The sequence below is a fragment of the Rousettus aegyptiacus genome, unplaced genomic scaffold (assembly GCF_014176215.1).
Source record: "Rousettus aegyptiacus isolate mRouAeg1 unplaced genomic scaffold, mRouAeg1.p scaffold_m13_p_12, whole genome shotgun sequence".
NCBI lineage: Eukaryota > Metazoa > Chordata > Mammalia > Chiroptera > Pteropodidae > Rousettus > Rousettus aegyptiacus.
In genome coordinates, this window is record NW_023416287.1 from 20,224,860 (window position 1) to 20,240,425 (window position 15,566).

At 47.7% G+C, this 15,566-nt stretch overlaps 1 protein-coding gene across 4 annotated transcripts; it reads left to right on the top strand.

Annotated features, from left to right (window-relative positions):
- Positions 1-62: 62 nt before the first annotated feature.
- On the top strand, positions 63-13,504 carry PLAGL2 (PLAG1 like zinc finger 2). Of its 4 annotated transcripts, XR_004953628.1 has the most exons (4): positions 63-171; positions 5,531-5,904; positions 8,412-10,578; positions 12,892-13,504. XR_004953628.1 is itself a non-coding variant. In XM_016148823.2 (3 exons), exons 2-3 carry the CDS (start codon positions 5,645-5,647, stop codon positions 9,640-9,642), a joined length of 1,491 nt encoding a protein of 496 aa, XP_016004309.1. In that variant the 5' UTR covers positions 63-171; positions 5,531-5,644; the 3' UTR covers positions 9,643-13,504. The 4 variants fall into 4 exon arrangements, 3 of the variants coding, with proteins under 3 accessions (XP_016004309.1, XP_016004312.1, XP_016004311.1); XM_016148823.2 differs by having other exon boundaries at positions 8,412-13,504; XM_016148826.2 differs by lacking the exon at positions 63-171 and adding an exon at positions 2,951-3,182 and having other exon boundaries at positions 8,412-13,504.
- The last annotated feature ends 2,062 nt before the right edge of the window (positions 13,505-15,566 follow it).

The window sequence follows — 15,566 nt, forward strand, 5'->3', positions numbered from 1 at the left end:
CCGCTCTAGCTAGCGAGCAAGGCGGGACCATAGAGAGCCCGCGGCACCGCCCCCTCACGGCCCGAGCGCCCGCTCGCGCGGCTCCCACAATGCACCGCACAATGGCCCGACCGCCGCCACTACCGGGGCCTGAGCGGGCCTGCCGGCCCCCAGCGCGGGGCCCCGAGCGCGGTGAGTGCCGGCAAGGGCCCCGGGGGACGGTGGGGAGCGGGGCGGGAGGCGTCTCGCTGTGCCCGCGCGCCCGGCACCCGGCGCGGTCGCCCATACCCCCGACCGGGGGCCCCCTCTGCGTCAGCCCGCGCCCAGATAGGCCCCAGGGTGATGAAAACTCTCCCCGGACCCAATACCTGAGTCTGTGGGACCCGAAGAAACCTCACTGGTCCCCTGCCTTTCAAGACCTGGAGACACAGCCCGGAGGGTCCCCTAGCCCCGACCCCCAGGCTCCCTGGAGACCCAGATAACGCGCTGCTGACCTTACCAGGGACCCGGGTCTGGGGGACGCAGATAAACTGCACCTGCTCCCTCCCCTCAGACACGCCTACCCTGACCCACATAATCCCCTTTCCTGCTCTAAATAGTCCACTTTTTAACCTTCTGTTTCATTTTCCAGAACTACATAACCCCTTTAGAAGCTTCCCTCGAATACGTAGTTTTGGAGAACCCAAATAAGCCCTACCTACATTTCCCTCCGCAGTGACCGTACTCCCTAAATGGTAGACATCCTTCATCCGGATACCCATTTTGAGACTTGAAATTAGGGGAATTCACTTGTGACTGTCAACTCCTGGAACCCTCCAGCCCTTATAATCCCTCAACCTCTTTTTGTGGGGAGGGGGTTCCCCAGTTAGCTTGCTCATGATTCTGTGCCATATTTGCCATTCCTTCCATGAGACTGCCTTCTGACTTCTCCCTGGATTTCTGTCCCTTCTGGAAGCCGTCTCCTCCCATCTCTCCCACACCTAGGGGAATTTAACCTTTCCCATTTCCCCATCATACAGTGGAGTGGTCTAGAAGTTGCTGGAGGAGCCAGGCTATTCCCTGCAAATCCAGTCCCACGCTGTGGCCCAGCTTGGTTGGGGAAAGGGATCAGTAAGGGACCTGTAAGGTGGAAGATAAGGGGACAACTGGTGTGGGGGAGTTGTCGGTGCTTTCACCTGCCAGTGTAGCTTGTCTCCTGGCTTGTGTGTTCTTCCACCTGTCATTTTGGGGCTGTGATAGTCTGGTCTTGGGTTTCAAATCCCCACTCTCACCGCTCCCCCCCCCCACACACACACACCCAAGGTGAGGCCATTATATTGGGATGGGGGGGTCCGCATCATGAAAATGGGGTTGTAGTGAGTTGCAGCCATTTGCTCAAGGCTTCTTCAGGAGTAAGAGGCAGTGGGAATCAGAGGAAATAGGGAATCAAAGAAACTCCAGAGAGGGCTAATCTATACTGATAGAAGTAGCAGCCCGAGAGTAAACCCAACTCTTGTTAATCCAGTTTGATGTCTCTTGGAATGATGCAAGTCATTGAGACTCTAGCCGACCTGTAATTTAATTCTCCCACCACTCCGGAGTGTGTGTGAGTGAGTGAGGGCAGCAGCTAGTCTCATTCTCCCCTTTCCTTCTCGCTGTTTTCCAGCCAGTCAGTTTATCTTTTGGATTTGTTTCTGATGCCCAGGTCAGATTGTAGGTTTTTTTTTCTTTCTTTAAGTTTATTTATAATTTCTCGGTTGCTATTTTGGGTTCTGCTTAAGGGAAGATTCTGTCCACCCCAAGGAACGTTCCAGGGTGTTTCCTCCTCGGCAGGTGTTGAATTGAGTTCTTCAGATCCCCAAGTAGCTCTTGGGCAGGAGGGATAAAAGCTATTTTAGGGTAGTCACTGAAGTGGAGCTGTTAATCCTCTGTGGGTCTCTCTAGTTAAGAACACTTAGAGATTAACCCTTTCCTTGCTGCAGGGGGGCTGTTTCTCAACAGTTTTTTGGGAGAGTTGAGCAAATTCAAATGTGGCAGCAGAAGGTAGGAACGTGCAACTCAATACATTGGTGAAGATAATAGCTGCCTTTTGTTGTGTATTTACATCAAGCTGAGCCCTATGCTGAGCTCTTTGCATACCTGACTAAAATAATCCTTAAAACAAGCCTGTGAGGTAAGTATTTTTAGTTTGCAGATGAGGAAACAGGCTAATAATGGAGAAAGAACGCAGTTTCTATAGAGATGATGTAACACCATAAAAACTATAGTTTCATCAGAGGGCAGCAAGCATCATGGCTCACAATGGAGGAAAGACAGACTAGGGAGCAATTTGTCTCTTTTCAGCTTCCACAAAGAAGGTTGGCCATACAGAGTTTTTTTAGCAAGCATTTGTACTTGGGGTACAGAACATTAATAGAAGAGATTTCCTAAAGTGAGAGAACTCTGGCCCAGGATGTGGTGTTGGAGGAAGGTAAAGTGAAGGCGACGCTTAGAGGGGTTGTGCTGAAAGTTAATTGTGACGAGGTAAAGGGGAAGGCTGCTTTTCTGGGGAGATGTTGGGAAGGGAAGGAAACCCACTCTGAGGTCTGAGAAGTAACATTAAAGGGTGGGGGAGGGGTGGGGCGCAGGGAGAAGTACTACTCAGGCTCCGAGTGGAAAAGAGGCAGGCACAATTTAGACTTCAGAGACAGCACTGTGTGTATTCATACATTTTATATGTCAGATGCTTTCAAGAGTATTTTTTCATTTAACCCTCCATGAGAATATTATAGGTAAGGAGAATAAATCTCTATTTTAGAAATTGAGGAAACTGAGGTTCGGAGAAACCAAATAGCCTGCTTATAGTTTCACAGCCAGAAAGAGGCCGCTCTTCTGATAGCAAGTTCTTTCCGTGCTACCTCCCTCTTCAGATCAGGCTCCAGAAGGAATCTTAGAATGAAAATATACCAAATTATACCAGTAACCTGGGGGTGGGGGGGTGGGATTGATTGTGTTTGTTTTATGGGAACAGGTTCTGTCAGCTTCTCTATAGTCGTTAAGGTTAGCATGTGAGACCAGAAGAGCAGCTTTGAAAGAGAAGCAGAATCCTCTGCCGGTTTTGCCAAGGAAGACGTCTGAAGGAATAGGCCTGATAATGTGAAAGAAGCCCAGGAATCTTTCTGGATGAGAGGATTTTGCAGACAAAGGACAGAGGAAGAGAGTGGATTCCCAAAAGGGTCCCTAAGGTAACACTAGCAGCTTTGGTTATCCAGCAGCCTTTCAGTGACTTTAGGTAAGGATTTCCACTGTGCCTTTTTTAAAGCATAGGGGGAATAGGATCAGGGTGTTGGCTGTTTTCTTTTAAAGCCATAGCTGCATTAAATACAGATCAAGGCAAGCACATGGCTGCTGCCTTCCCCCTTTAGTTCTATCAGTACAACCTCGTGAGCTCTTCTTAGCCACCACCAGCCTGTTTCCTAGAAGCCCATTACTCACTCTTTCAGTAGTAGCGTTCTAAATTGCTGTGTCTTGTTTGTGCTTGTTCAGGAGAACAGATGAGGTGGACGTGTGGGAGTTAGGGGACGTACTGTTCTCTTTCTGAGTTTGTGTGGAATTTCCAGGGCTAGGCTCCCCTCTCACATCAGCCAGAGTGATGCGACTTGCTTCTCTCTGGGCTGCCATTCCCAACTTTCCAGAGACTGAAGTGCATGATTTCAGATATCAGGGGGAGAAGAATTTGAGTTTGAAGGTAGGAGAAATTCACTCCAAACTAGATGTTCAAATTAACGCTTGCTGTGTACCCAACTCCAAGATGCATAGTAATAGTTGATATTATTAACAGGTAATTCTACCTGTGAGAAGAAGGAGGGGACTTAAACAATGAAAGCCAGATGGCAGAAACCTTTGAGGTTTATAGTGAAGCAGGTAAATATGCCATGACTTCAAGGCTCAAGTGGGACTAGTTTTTAGTGCTACCTACGCCTCCCCCACATGTGACTCATGCAAAATGCAGCCACCTTTGTGCAGATCTTTCTAGGCAAATCTCCATTTGTGATGGGGAAATGTTTATATCATGTTACATTGCAATGTTTCTTCAACAAGAGGAATAGTTCCTGAACAGGACGTAGTTCATGTTAATGATGAGCAAAGCTCTCTGGGGCATGAACCCGCTGATCCCATCATCTCGTTCACGGCCAGTCTGTTGGATGAATGGTCACTGTAAGCAGCAGGTGCTAATGAGCTGAGCAAGCATTCTGTGGCCCACAGCTAGTTTGTGTGGTTGGAGCCCTCCCCAGATTCTCGTGGACAATCCCCAGAGACCCACTTTGCTCCCTTCACATAGAAAAGCCTCATGACTATATTTTGGCCTGACCTCTTCAAAGGGAATCCCCATTGTGGAGAGTTGTGTTGTAGTTGGTAATCTGTGATGAGCTTGTGAGTGTGAATATCGGTCCATTGTACCCCTTTTGAGAGACCATACTGTAACTCCCATCCTCTCCTCTCTGAGTTGATGTCAGGAAAGAAGTTGTGTCACCTTGCTCCAGCTCCCTAACCCCTTCTACTCAAGAGAAAGGATCAGACTTCATGATAATGGCTCCACATTTGTGAAGGATTGTAAAGCCAGTTTAAACCAGAACTTTCTGAGCATCGAATTCAATGACTGATTTACTCAGCTAAAAGAAAGTTGAAAGTTGAGATGAAAGATGATTTTGAGCTCTCGGTTATCAGTTTTGTAGAGACTAAGTTCTAATGCAAGTACCTTACCTGTTTGTAATGGAGAAATGCATGTGCACTATGAGGATCTGTAGAAGGGGCCAGCCTGCACCTGGAGTATTGGATAAGCTTTGCTAAAGAGGCATGGTCTGGGCCCAAGACCAAGAGACCCAGAGAGGTGGCGGAGGGTAGGATGGAACACGTACTGGTTTAGGGGAAATGTTGACTGTGCCATTGCCTTCTCAGCAGAACCTCTTGATGCTGATGTGCTGCTGAGAAATACATCTGGCACAGGGGCTGACTTTCCAGGGTGTAAATTTCCTAAGTAAAAGCTTTTCCTCTCTTCTTATCTGTTGCCTTTTGGGCATTTTATTACTTCTTAACACCTCCATGAGGAGGAGAATTGTGGAAAGTAGTGGGTGAAGGGGAGTTAGTTAGGGTAAAGAGGAGAAGGAGAAAGAGGAGGTGGAGGAGGAGGGGCTGCTCTCTCTAAGTTTAGTGGAAAGTATGTAAAAGAGAAGTTAGAAGAGAAAGTTTGGAGTTTAGGGTTTTTACTTCCTCAGATTATCTTGTTTCCTATTACCCTAGGTGGTACTAGTAATAAAGGTAACAAAGTAACAAAGCACTTACTAGGTGCCCAGCCTTCTGCTGAGTGTTTTATATTCATTATCTCATTTAATCCCCCAAACATGATTATGATTCAGGAGATTATTAAGTCTACTTTGTAAATGAAGAAACACTTCATGGAAATAAGCAATTGGCTGAAAGTCACATGGCTTCAAATTGGAAGGGCTGGGATTGGAATGGGGATCTGTCTGCCTCTAGAGCCCATGTTTTCATGGTATTGGGCTTTCTAACACCTGGTATTCTGATGTTTCAGGTGAAGAGATTGTTTTCTGAAGGCTGCGTTGGAGACTGTGACAGAACAGACAGCCCATGTGGAACCGATGGGGAGGCTTTCTGAATAACATGGCCCTTCGCCATTAGCCTTGCCATGACCACATTTTTCACCAGCGTCCCCCCCTGGATTCAAGATGCAAAGCAGGAGGAGGAAGTGGGCTGGAAACTAGTTCCCAGGCCTCGGGGCCGGGAGGTGGAGAGTCAAGTGAAGTGCCAATGTGAAATCTCGGGGACGCCCTTCTCAAATGGAGAGAAGCTGAGGCCTCACAGCCTTCCCCATCCAGAGCAGAGACCATATAGCTGCCCTCAGCTACACTGTGGCAAGGCTTTTGCCTCCAAGTACAAGCTGTATAGGTAGGTGACGTTCCCATACCTCTTCCTGCCTAAGGTTCCCAGAGGACAAAGCCAGAGAGACTCCACTGAGTGTGGCAGAAGACTAGAGGTGAATTTGTCCCCTAAGCGTGTTCTGAATGATAACCATTTGCGGTCACTCACTAAAAAATATTAGTGTTTTTTATTCAAACACTAGAATGTGATGGGTATAATATCAGACAGCCATGAAAAATGAGATTGAACATTTTTTTAATAGTATTTTCCCCACTCCTATCAGGTAATGGAGAGAATCTTAGCCAGAAATTAAGAATCCATCTTAGAACTTGAGAAAGAAAAGGAGACCCTGTGGTCCAATCTGTAAATTTTTTCAAGTGGTGGCTCAGAGTGGGGAAGTAACTTTCCCCAAAGTCACATAGCTTCTTAGGTCCTACAGTGCCTCTTCTACTGAACCATCCTGCCACTCAAATGATTACTTAAGTGTCTATAGAGTCCCTGGTGTCCTCTGGGTCAGTGGCTTTCCTGAAACTTGTAAGCCCAAGAACCTCTGCTAAAATAAAATGAAATGCGAAAGCCCTGATATAAAGCAGATACAGCAGAGCAGCTTTGAAGGAAGCAATTTTGATTTAATCCTTGCCTTTCCATCAGAGAAACATGGACATGCTCTTTACAAATGAGACAAACTGCCTGATGCATAATATTTCATCTATTCATCTGTCAAACTGGTCAATTGAGCTGCTACATACCAGGCACAGGTAGATGGGAGTACTCGCCCTCCTTGAGTTTGTTATCTTAATAGTGTGGACAGGCAGCAAACAAGTAAATACATGAACAAGTTGACCACAGAAAGCCTCAGTTCCTTGTCTTAAAAACAGTTGATAGGAAGGAACTAAAATAGGTAACAGGGTTGTATATGACCAGGATTGGCCTTGTGACAGTAGTCTTCAGGAATTCTTTGATTCTATGTGCTTCATGTGTCTTGGATGGACTACAGTTGGGGCTGTCTTCTTAGACTATCTTAGTGACAGTCTGGGTGTCAGTGGGAGGCAGCAGGAAAGGTCCTAGTCCAGTAGGCAGGAGCCCTAACTCTACCCATAGATACTGTGATCGTAGGTGAGTTACTAAATCTCTGGGCTTTAGTTTCCTTACCTGTAAAATGAGGGTAATGGATTACTGAGCACCTCCCTCTCATACATTATCATGTCAATTATGTCAGGAGGTCAATGGTAACCCTCATAGGCGAGAGCACTCACACATAGCTTGGAGATACTGGGAACATTTGATGCCCTTCAGGTAGAAAGGATCACTGGGTGCTATACTAGAGACGGTGGTATACCTAAGTGGAACCACTTTCAAGAAGTTCTGTTTAAATTCTTCCTCTGCCACTTTCAGTGGAGTAGGACTACCTGTGCTTCAGCCTCCTAGAGGACAAGGTTAACAACACAGCTCACACAGGGCCTGGTATGATGGGCCCTTGAAGTCTTGCTGAGTTGATTCTGAATGTATTTGGATCTCTGGATTGTAATTTCTAGATTCTGAGCTGCTTTCTAGCTAGCCCGATGAGAGCAAGTAAACCAGAGGACACTGAGGTGCCATACCATGAAAACATTTTTTAAATGTTGCTAGTTTGCCTGGCAAACAGTTTAAATGGTATAGTGAGCATATGGTGAAAAATGAATTGTTCTCATACTTGAAGCCATTGTTCTCCCCAGAGGCACTGGGAGGTCAGTTTCTTGTGTGTCCTTGCTGAAACATTGAAACACTTATTCCCTTTTTTCCAAGGGATTATATTTTATACACACTATACTGAACTTCCTTTTTTGACTCAGCTCCCTATATCTTGGAAGATTGTTCTAGATCAGGAAGTTTAGATATATTTTGTTTTCTCTTTATTCTGTCATTTAAAGTTTTGTAAATGTAATTTCTTGAAAAGGAAATACATTCACATAATTTAAAATTTAAACGGTTCCATAAGGTATACAATGAAAATCCTCCATCACACTTTATATTTCTTCTCCCCATAGGCAACTGGTGTTGCGGGTTTCTTATATATCCTTTTAGAAACACTTTAAGCACACACAAGCAAACTTACATGTATTTCCCTCTTTTCATACGCATAGTCATATTCTGAATGCACTATTCTGTCTCACTGCTTTCTTCCACTTTATATTAAGAGCTTGTTCCCTGTGGGTGCATAGAAAGTTGCCTTTTTAAAAAAAAAAAAAAAAAGTTGAGTGCTTTTACAGACTTACCATAATTTATTTAACCATTACCCTATTGATGGGCATTTAGATTGTTCCTGATGTTTTGCTACTATATACATTGCTGCAAAGAATAGCAGTACTTATGAGATTCTGCAGGTGGGTGAAGACATCTATACAATATAGTCGGCATGGTAATTTATTCCATTGCATGGCCTTGCCGTAATTTTATAATTTTTGTGTCTAGCTCCCTGTTAATGGATACCTCAGTTGTCTGGCCAGCCTTTGTGACCTCCTCTCTTTCTCCTCTGCCCTCCAACCCTACCCCAGGCACATGGCCACCCATTCAGCCCAAAAACCCCACCAGTGCATGTACTGTGATAAGATGTTTCACCGCAAAGACCATCTCCGGAACCACCTGCAGACCCACGACCCCAACAAAGAGGCCCTCCACTGTTCCGAGTGTGGTAAGAATTATAATACAAAGTTGGGCTACCGGCGCCATCTGGCCATGCATGCTGCCAGCAGTGGTGACCTCAGCTGCAAGGTGTGCCTGCAGACCTTTGAGAGTACCCAGGCCCTGCTAGAGCACCTGAAGGCCCACTCCCGCCGGGTAGCAGGAGGTGCCAAGGAGAAAAAGCACCCCTGTGACCACTGTGACCGGCGTTTCTATACTCGTAAGGATGTGCGGCGGCACCTGGTGGTGCACACAGGCCGGAAGGACTTCCTGTGCCAGTACTGTGCCCAGAGGTTTGGCCGTAAGGATCATCTGACACGGCATGTCAAGAAGAGCCACTCACAGGAGCTGCTCAAGATCAAGACAGAGCCAGTGGACATGTTAGGCCTACTCAGCTGCAGCTCCACAGTCAGTGTGAAGGAGGAGCTGAGCCCTGTGCTGTGCATGGCCTCTCGGGACATGATGGGGGCCAAGGCCTTCCCTAGCATGTTACCCATGGGTATGTATGGCGCCCACATCCCTACCATGCCCAGTGCCGGCGTACCACACTCCTTGGTGCACAATACGCTGCCCATGGGGATGAGCTACCCTCTGGAATCCTCACCTATCTCTTCTCCAGCTCAGCTTCCTCCAAAATACCAGCTTGGATCTACCTCATACTTGCCCGACAAATTGCCCAAAGTGGAGGTGGATAGTTTTCTGGCGGAGCTTCCAGGAAGCCTGTCTCTCTCATCCGCTGAACCTCAGCCCGCCTCACCTCAACCGGCGGCAGCTGCGGCCCTCCTGGATGAAGCACTGCTCACTAAGAGCCCCGCCAACCTCTCCGAGGCCCTCTGCGCTGCTAATGTGGACTTCTCCCACTTACTGGGCTTTCTTCCACTCAACCTGCCCTCATGTAACCCACCTGGAGCCACAGGAGGCTTAGTTATGGGCTACTCCCAGGCCGAGGCACAGCCCCTGCTCACCACATTGCAGGCTCAGCCTCAAGATTCCCCAGGAGCTGGGGGACCGCTGAACTTTGGGCCTCTGCACTCCTTGCCTCCTGTCTTCACCTCTGGCCTGAGCACCACCACCCTGCCTCGTTTCCACCAGGCATTCCAGTAGCCCCCAAGGAAGCCTTCAGCTCAATCTTGGACTCTGTCAGGGAGCCTCAGTACCCATCCTGTCTGCATCCCCCATGAAGGCAGCTGAGCTTTCAGAGCTGGGTTCAAACAGAAAAAAAACCCAGTATGTGTATGGAGCACTTGGTTTGGGGACTCAGGCTCCAGGATCAGTTCCAGGAGGAACCTTGAGTCCCAACCCATTGAAAAGATTGCATACTATAGGACTTCAGGTATTTTTACTTTTTTTTTTCTTCAATCTGAATCGGGAGCCACACTTAGCCCTCTCCTTCTGTGAAGTGTCAGAACCTCCTTCTCTTTGGAGAAGGGGAAGACCTGTTGGAGACACAGAGGGTTTCACTTTGGATGACCTTGAGAGAAATAGCCCAAGAAGCCCGCCTTCTGGTCCCAATTTGCAGACCACACAGCAGTTGGTCAGGCCCTGCTGCAGAGGGTCACTTGGCTCCATCACCTGCTTCCAGCTAATGGGCAGGAAAGAGAGAGAGCCTCTGTTCTTCCCCACCACCCCCATCCCTCCTGTACCAGCACCTCCATTTTCAGTCAGTGTTGTCCAGCAACGGTACCGTTTACACAGTCGCTTCAGACACACCATTTCACCTCCCTTGCCGAGCTGTTAGCCTTAGGATGATTGCAGTGAACATTGTTTACACATCGTGAATTCATTCCCATCAGTCCATTCCAGTTGGCACCAGCTGGAACCATTTGGTACCTGGTGTTAACTGGAGCCCTGTTTACAAGGCAGAGTCAGGTGTTGCTGACTTCTCTTCACTTGAGGTCACATTTTTCCCCTGTGGGGAAATAAACTGACTTTGGACTGCTTCAGTCTCTGCCATCTTCCATGACTGTGTCTGTTCCTGCCTTCCTCATCAGTGTCCGCAGGAGACAGGCAAGAAGATTGGAGCGGTTGGTTTTCTCACAGGTCTGCAAATCTGTTTTTCTCCAAGTCTGCATCATGATCCCCTTATCCTCCTTTTGAACTGGAAAGGGGAAGAAATGGAAGGCATGCCCACTTCCATCACCTCCCCATTTCCTAACCCCCACCCTGAACATCATGAGCTGTTATCATTAGTTTTGGAAGGAGGGTCTTGGGTTCTAGGCTGGTGTGACGAGCAAAGGAGAGAGTGTGAACCCCTCATTTGTGTCCCTCCTACCTGACCCTTTTCTAGTAAGTTGTAGAATTGTTGCCAGAAGAGTTTTCAGAAAGTTGGGACTAGGCAGATAGTTGAGTCCTAATCTACGGGTGCATCATTGCCTCCTACACCAACTTTTCTTATCCTCACTCAGTATCCTTTCTCTCCTCCACTTTGCAGTTCCCTTGGACTCAGGGCCAATGTGCATAGGCTTCTCTGGCTCTCTATCAAAGAACCTTCTTCAGTTTTGCTCCCAATACTTGGCAAGATTTCTTGTAACAAATAACTACTTCTGACCATGGGGCTCTCTGCCACAGACAGCACAGCCCTTGCCCAGCCACACCCCATCCCTGCTTCATCTCAGTTCTACATGGGCACTCTTCCCACTCATGGAAGGGAGGCAGCTCAGGAACCACCAATGTGGTACCCTTTTGAGACACCTCTACTCTGATTCAGAAACACACTTCTACCTCTTCTAACTCCTACAGATGTAGCCAGCAGTTTCTGGGCACTTCTCACCAGGTGCCTCATGCTGGCTTCTCCATTAGGGTTTCAGGACAAACTACCCAGGAACTGCCTCAGCCTTCTCCCAGTTCTCCCTCTTTCCCCCTTCCATCTAGAAATCACTTTGGTGTATCATCAGTAACATCAGGTTCAAGACTCAGGCTTCTGCTTCAGCCCAGGCCGGTACTCTAAGGTGAAAGCCTTAATGTAACTCCCTAGCCTTTGATTGGAAGCATTGTGGAGCGAATAAGCATGTTCTGATTCAAGCAGGGTAGCTTGGGATACCTTTAAAAAAAAACATAAAAATGTATGGCAAGATTAGAATCTGACTAGGTGATTTGCTTTAAAAATTAGTTTCAGTGAGTCCCAGGGACTGATGAAGGTTTATATTTAAAAGCGTCCACCTTGGTACGCAGCCACCACTTGCATGCTGTGCATGTTACTGGGACTTGTATTACAGGCATGGTATTTGAGGATCCAGGCAGGACTCAGTGGTCTCAGTGCTGCCATTCTCCTTGTTTCTGGTCTTCATCACTAGATCCAGCAAACCTTCACCCACTTCCTGCCACCTTCCCTTCACCTTTCCTTTACAGAGGCAAATGGGCCTCTGGCCACAGAATATAGTCTCAGGCTGTTAGAGTGAGTCCCCTCTTCTGCCTGCTTTTCCTGTTCCTTCTTGAATCCTCTCCCCCATTAGGGATGCTGGGAAACTTATAGGACAGGCAAAGCAACTGTTTAAAACCTTGTAACTGGGACCTTGTCCGTCCCCTCCCCTTCCTTTCATCCTGCTGCTGCTTTCCTCTTCCTTCAATGCCCTCATCACCCACAAGGAATTTCCCTACCACTGTGAACTTTGCTAGTGTAGAGAAACATCTACCTTCACCTTTTTTTGGACCATAGCTACCCAACTGTTTCTTAAACTTCACATAATTAAAAAAAAAAATCCTTATTGGCCTGGTTGTTCAAAGGATAAGAATAGCTTTATCCTACACTCAGTACCAAACCCACTTCAGTACCCTTACTGAGGCCATGAGAGCCTGAGGGGGTCTGCCCAGGATAGGAGCCATGGCATGTGGCAGAGGCCAAACTGGGACCAGGAAAAAGGGGTGATGTTCCCTTTCTCCCCCACCTTCAACCTCTGTCAGTGGGGAGATGCCGTGAACCAGGCAAGTACCTCCCACCCTGCACAGTCGCTGGTCAGGGTTGAGTGCAGTTCTGGGGGCCAGTGGATGACACGGCCAGTTGTGTTAGTGCAAAAGATCTGTGTGTGTCTTAAAGAGGTAAGAGGTAGGGAAAGGAACACCAGTGAGTTTTCCCCCCCCAACCTTTTACAAATGGCATTTTGTTAATGGAAATCCGGGAAGCAGGTGTGATTCCTTTTTTCCTCGAAGATATTGTCCTAAGTTGAAGTTCTCCCACTGCCCTAAACTTTCTCCTAGTAGCCCTTTAAACCCTCCCTTTTTGGTAGCTCTTTTCTCCACCCCTCCCCCCTCATCTAGGAGCTGTTTGTAAGCACGATTTTTTAAAACAGTTTATGTTGTACAGTATCAATATTTTGCTTTTTAACAAGGATATTTATGTAATAAACTTTGCCTTAGGCAGGTGTTGGCCAGAAAAGTCCGGATTCCTCTGGAACCCCACCCTGGCCTCTCCTGGAGCTCTGAACCTGCTGTGGAAGAAATTGGCTGTGACCTTCACCACTGGAGAGTAGGGTCTGTGGCGAGGGAAAGGGGTATCGGTTCTGACAGGAGGAGGACTCACCATGCTAATCTAGTGCCTCTGGAGGGGTCTGGAAGGAGTATCCCAGTCCAGTTACTTCAGACGTGAGCTGACTTCCTCAGCCGAGTCTCCCCATGTGCACCTCTCCACCTCTGAGTATTCGGCACTAGAACTCATACAACACCACTTCTCACACGCCTCCCTCCCTCCCAGTGGTCAAGGCTTTGGAGCCACTCTTTCGTAATGCCAGATTATTTAAAGAGAAAAATACAAGACAAAACCTTCTAGCACTTTGTAAACACAGTGAATAACCTCTTGGAGTATTTTTGGCTTTATATAAAACAAGGTTTTTATTGTAAAATATAAGTGCCATTAGAAAATGCACAGGGCGTATCTTTGTTAAAGTAGATTTTTTCAATGTTTTACAGAATTACATTTTCAAAAAAAGGTTTTTATAATGAAGTTGTTTATTAAAAACTTCTGAATGATGTATTTGGAAGTTGTGAACCTGTCTGATTGGGAAAGGGTTGGAGAGAGCCTGGGGAAGAATTGGAATCTCCAGACGTCTACATCTGAGGGAATGGTGCATATAGGGTAGATAGTAACAACCTATACATTGGCACCTACAAACTGCACTTTGAAATGAAAGATCATGATGGGATGCCTTTGAGGTAAGTGGCTCATAGTATCTCAGTCTTGGATGCAGAGATCAGAGAAATCAAATTGGCTTAATGAATTTTCATGTAACTGAGAATATCAGATGTAGAACAATCTTTAGGTTAGGATTAATCCAGCAGCTCAAACATGGTTGGTCTTAGCATTCTTCTTTCTCTCTGCCCTACCTTGTGCAGTTGTGACTTCACGTTCAGGCCCTACAAAGTGACTTGTCCGTTTGTGTAGGAATAGAATGCTGCCATGATTCCAGACCTGTCTTTCTCACACAATGCTGACCAGAAAGAAAGGAAACCATTCCAGGCGCTCTCAGGAGTGAGGAGTCCATTTATTCACAGAAGCCTCAGTAAGCATCCCCTGGCTCATCGGCCTTGATGAGGTTCTGTGCCACCCCTAAACCAGTTACTATAAGCCGATGATGACAGGGCTGAGGTGGGGGAGGAGTGGCTTTTCAAAGGAAATTTAGGGTACTGAAATTAGGAAGAGTTATGGGCGCTGGTTATCCGAGAAAAATGTTATCCACTGCCCAAGGTACACAGCTGGTAAGTGACCTTGCCCACATGTGCCCACCCATTGGGTTCACACAAACTGCTGAGAGGCTGATGTGGCTTCTCCTGACATTGCTTGGGCAGTTTAACAAAGGTAGTCATCAGTCCTGGACCCAATCCCTTGTACTGAGACCCTCCCATCCAGGGCTCAGACTGAGCATGCATTTCTGTGGTCTGGAGCAATGACTGTAGCCAAGCAGTACAAGTCGCTCTGGAGTCCAGCCCAAGTCCACGGGGCATTAACAACTGTTAATGTGTGTAACAGGTGCTTTGTGTACAAAGGCAGTGGGCTGGTCCTTCATCTCTTTGGCCATCCATTTACTTGACAGACATTCACTATCCCAATGGGTCAGCTCTGGCTAGGGCCCCAAGGGAATCAACTTTGCCTTCTAGGGCATACATACTCCAGGATGGGTCTAAGGGCTCAGAGCTATCTTACCCAGTGGGCCAGGGGAGGCTGAAGGCTTTCTGGAGGTGGCAAGGACTTCCAGGCAGAGCTGTGGGGCATTAAATGCTAGTTTGGAAGCCAAGACCACAGGAGCACAGATGCATTTGTAGGATGAGGGTTGCAGGGTCTGGTCCACACAGACTCTCATCCAAGTGCAAACTCTGCACTTCAGTCAAGTTCACATTTGTGAAATGTCTGGTACAGAACAAGGGGTAGCCTCTGGGTCTAGGACAGTGTCCACCTTTTCAGCCTACCAGCCCAGGAGGAAACCAGGCAGATGCTCCCTGGTCAGCAGCATTTCCCTTGTCCCAGATCCTTCTACTCTGACCTTGTTTCTTTTCTCCACATAAATATTTTGAGCACCTCTGTGTGTGGGACAATGACCATCAAACTAGCTTCCAGTTTGCGTCTGGTCAGTCTTTGCAAGGGATACCTCGAGTCCTCTGCATATGCCTGAGTAATTTATCTTCTGCAAAGCTACAGGTGTCCTACAGCTGCCCCAAAGCAGCAGGCCAGTGTGGGCAACAGGCGACTCCCACCTGCCTATGGCAGACTTGGAGACCCGGTAATTGCCTGGTTTTGTGGCTGTGATGGAAGGTTTTGTCTGTGACCTAGGTTTGGGCCTGATCCCTGGTGCCCACTCTGAGCTGCTCTTTGCTAGGTACAGCCCTGCACTTCACCGCCAGCACCCTACTAATCAGGCCAGTTCTGGGACTCGCATTGTAGTCCCACCCGACAGCCCTCTGACTCTTCACCAGGCCTGCAGGCACCTTGACCCCTCCTGTCCCCGCACCGCAGCCCTGGGACCCTAGCCAATCACATCTGGAAGGAGCAGGTGTGAGGGGCAGAGTGCACCCTGGAGGAGACACCCCCCCCCCCACCCTGC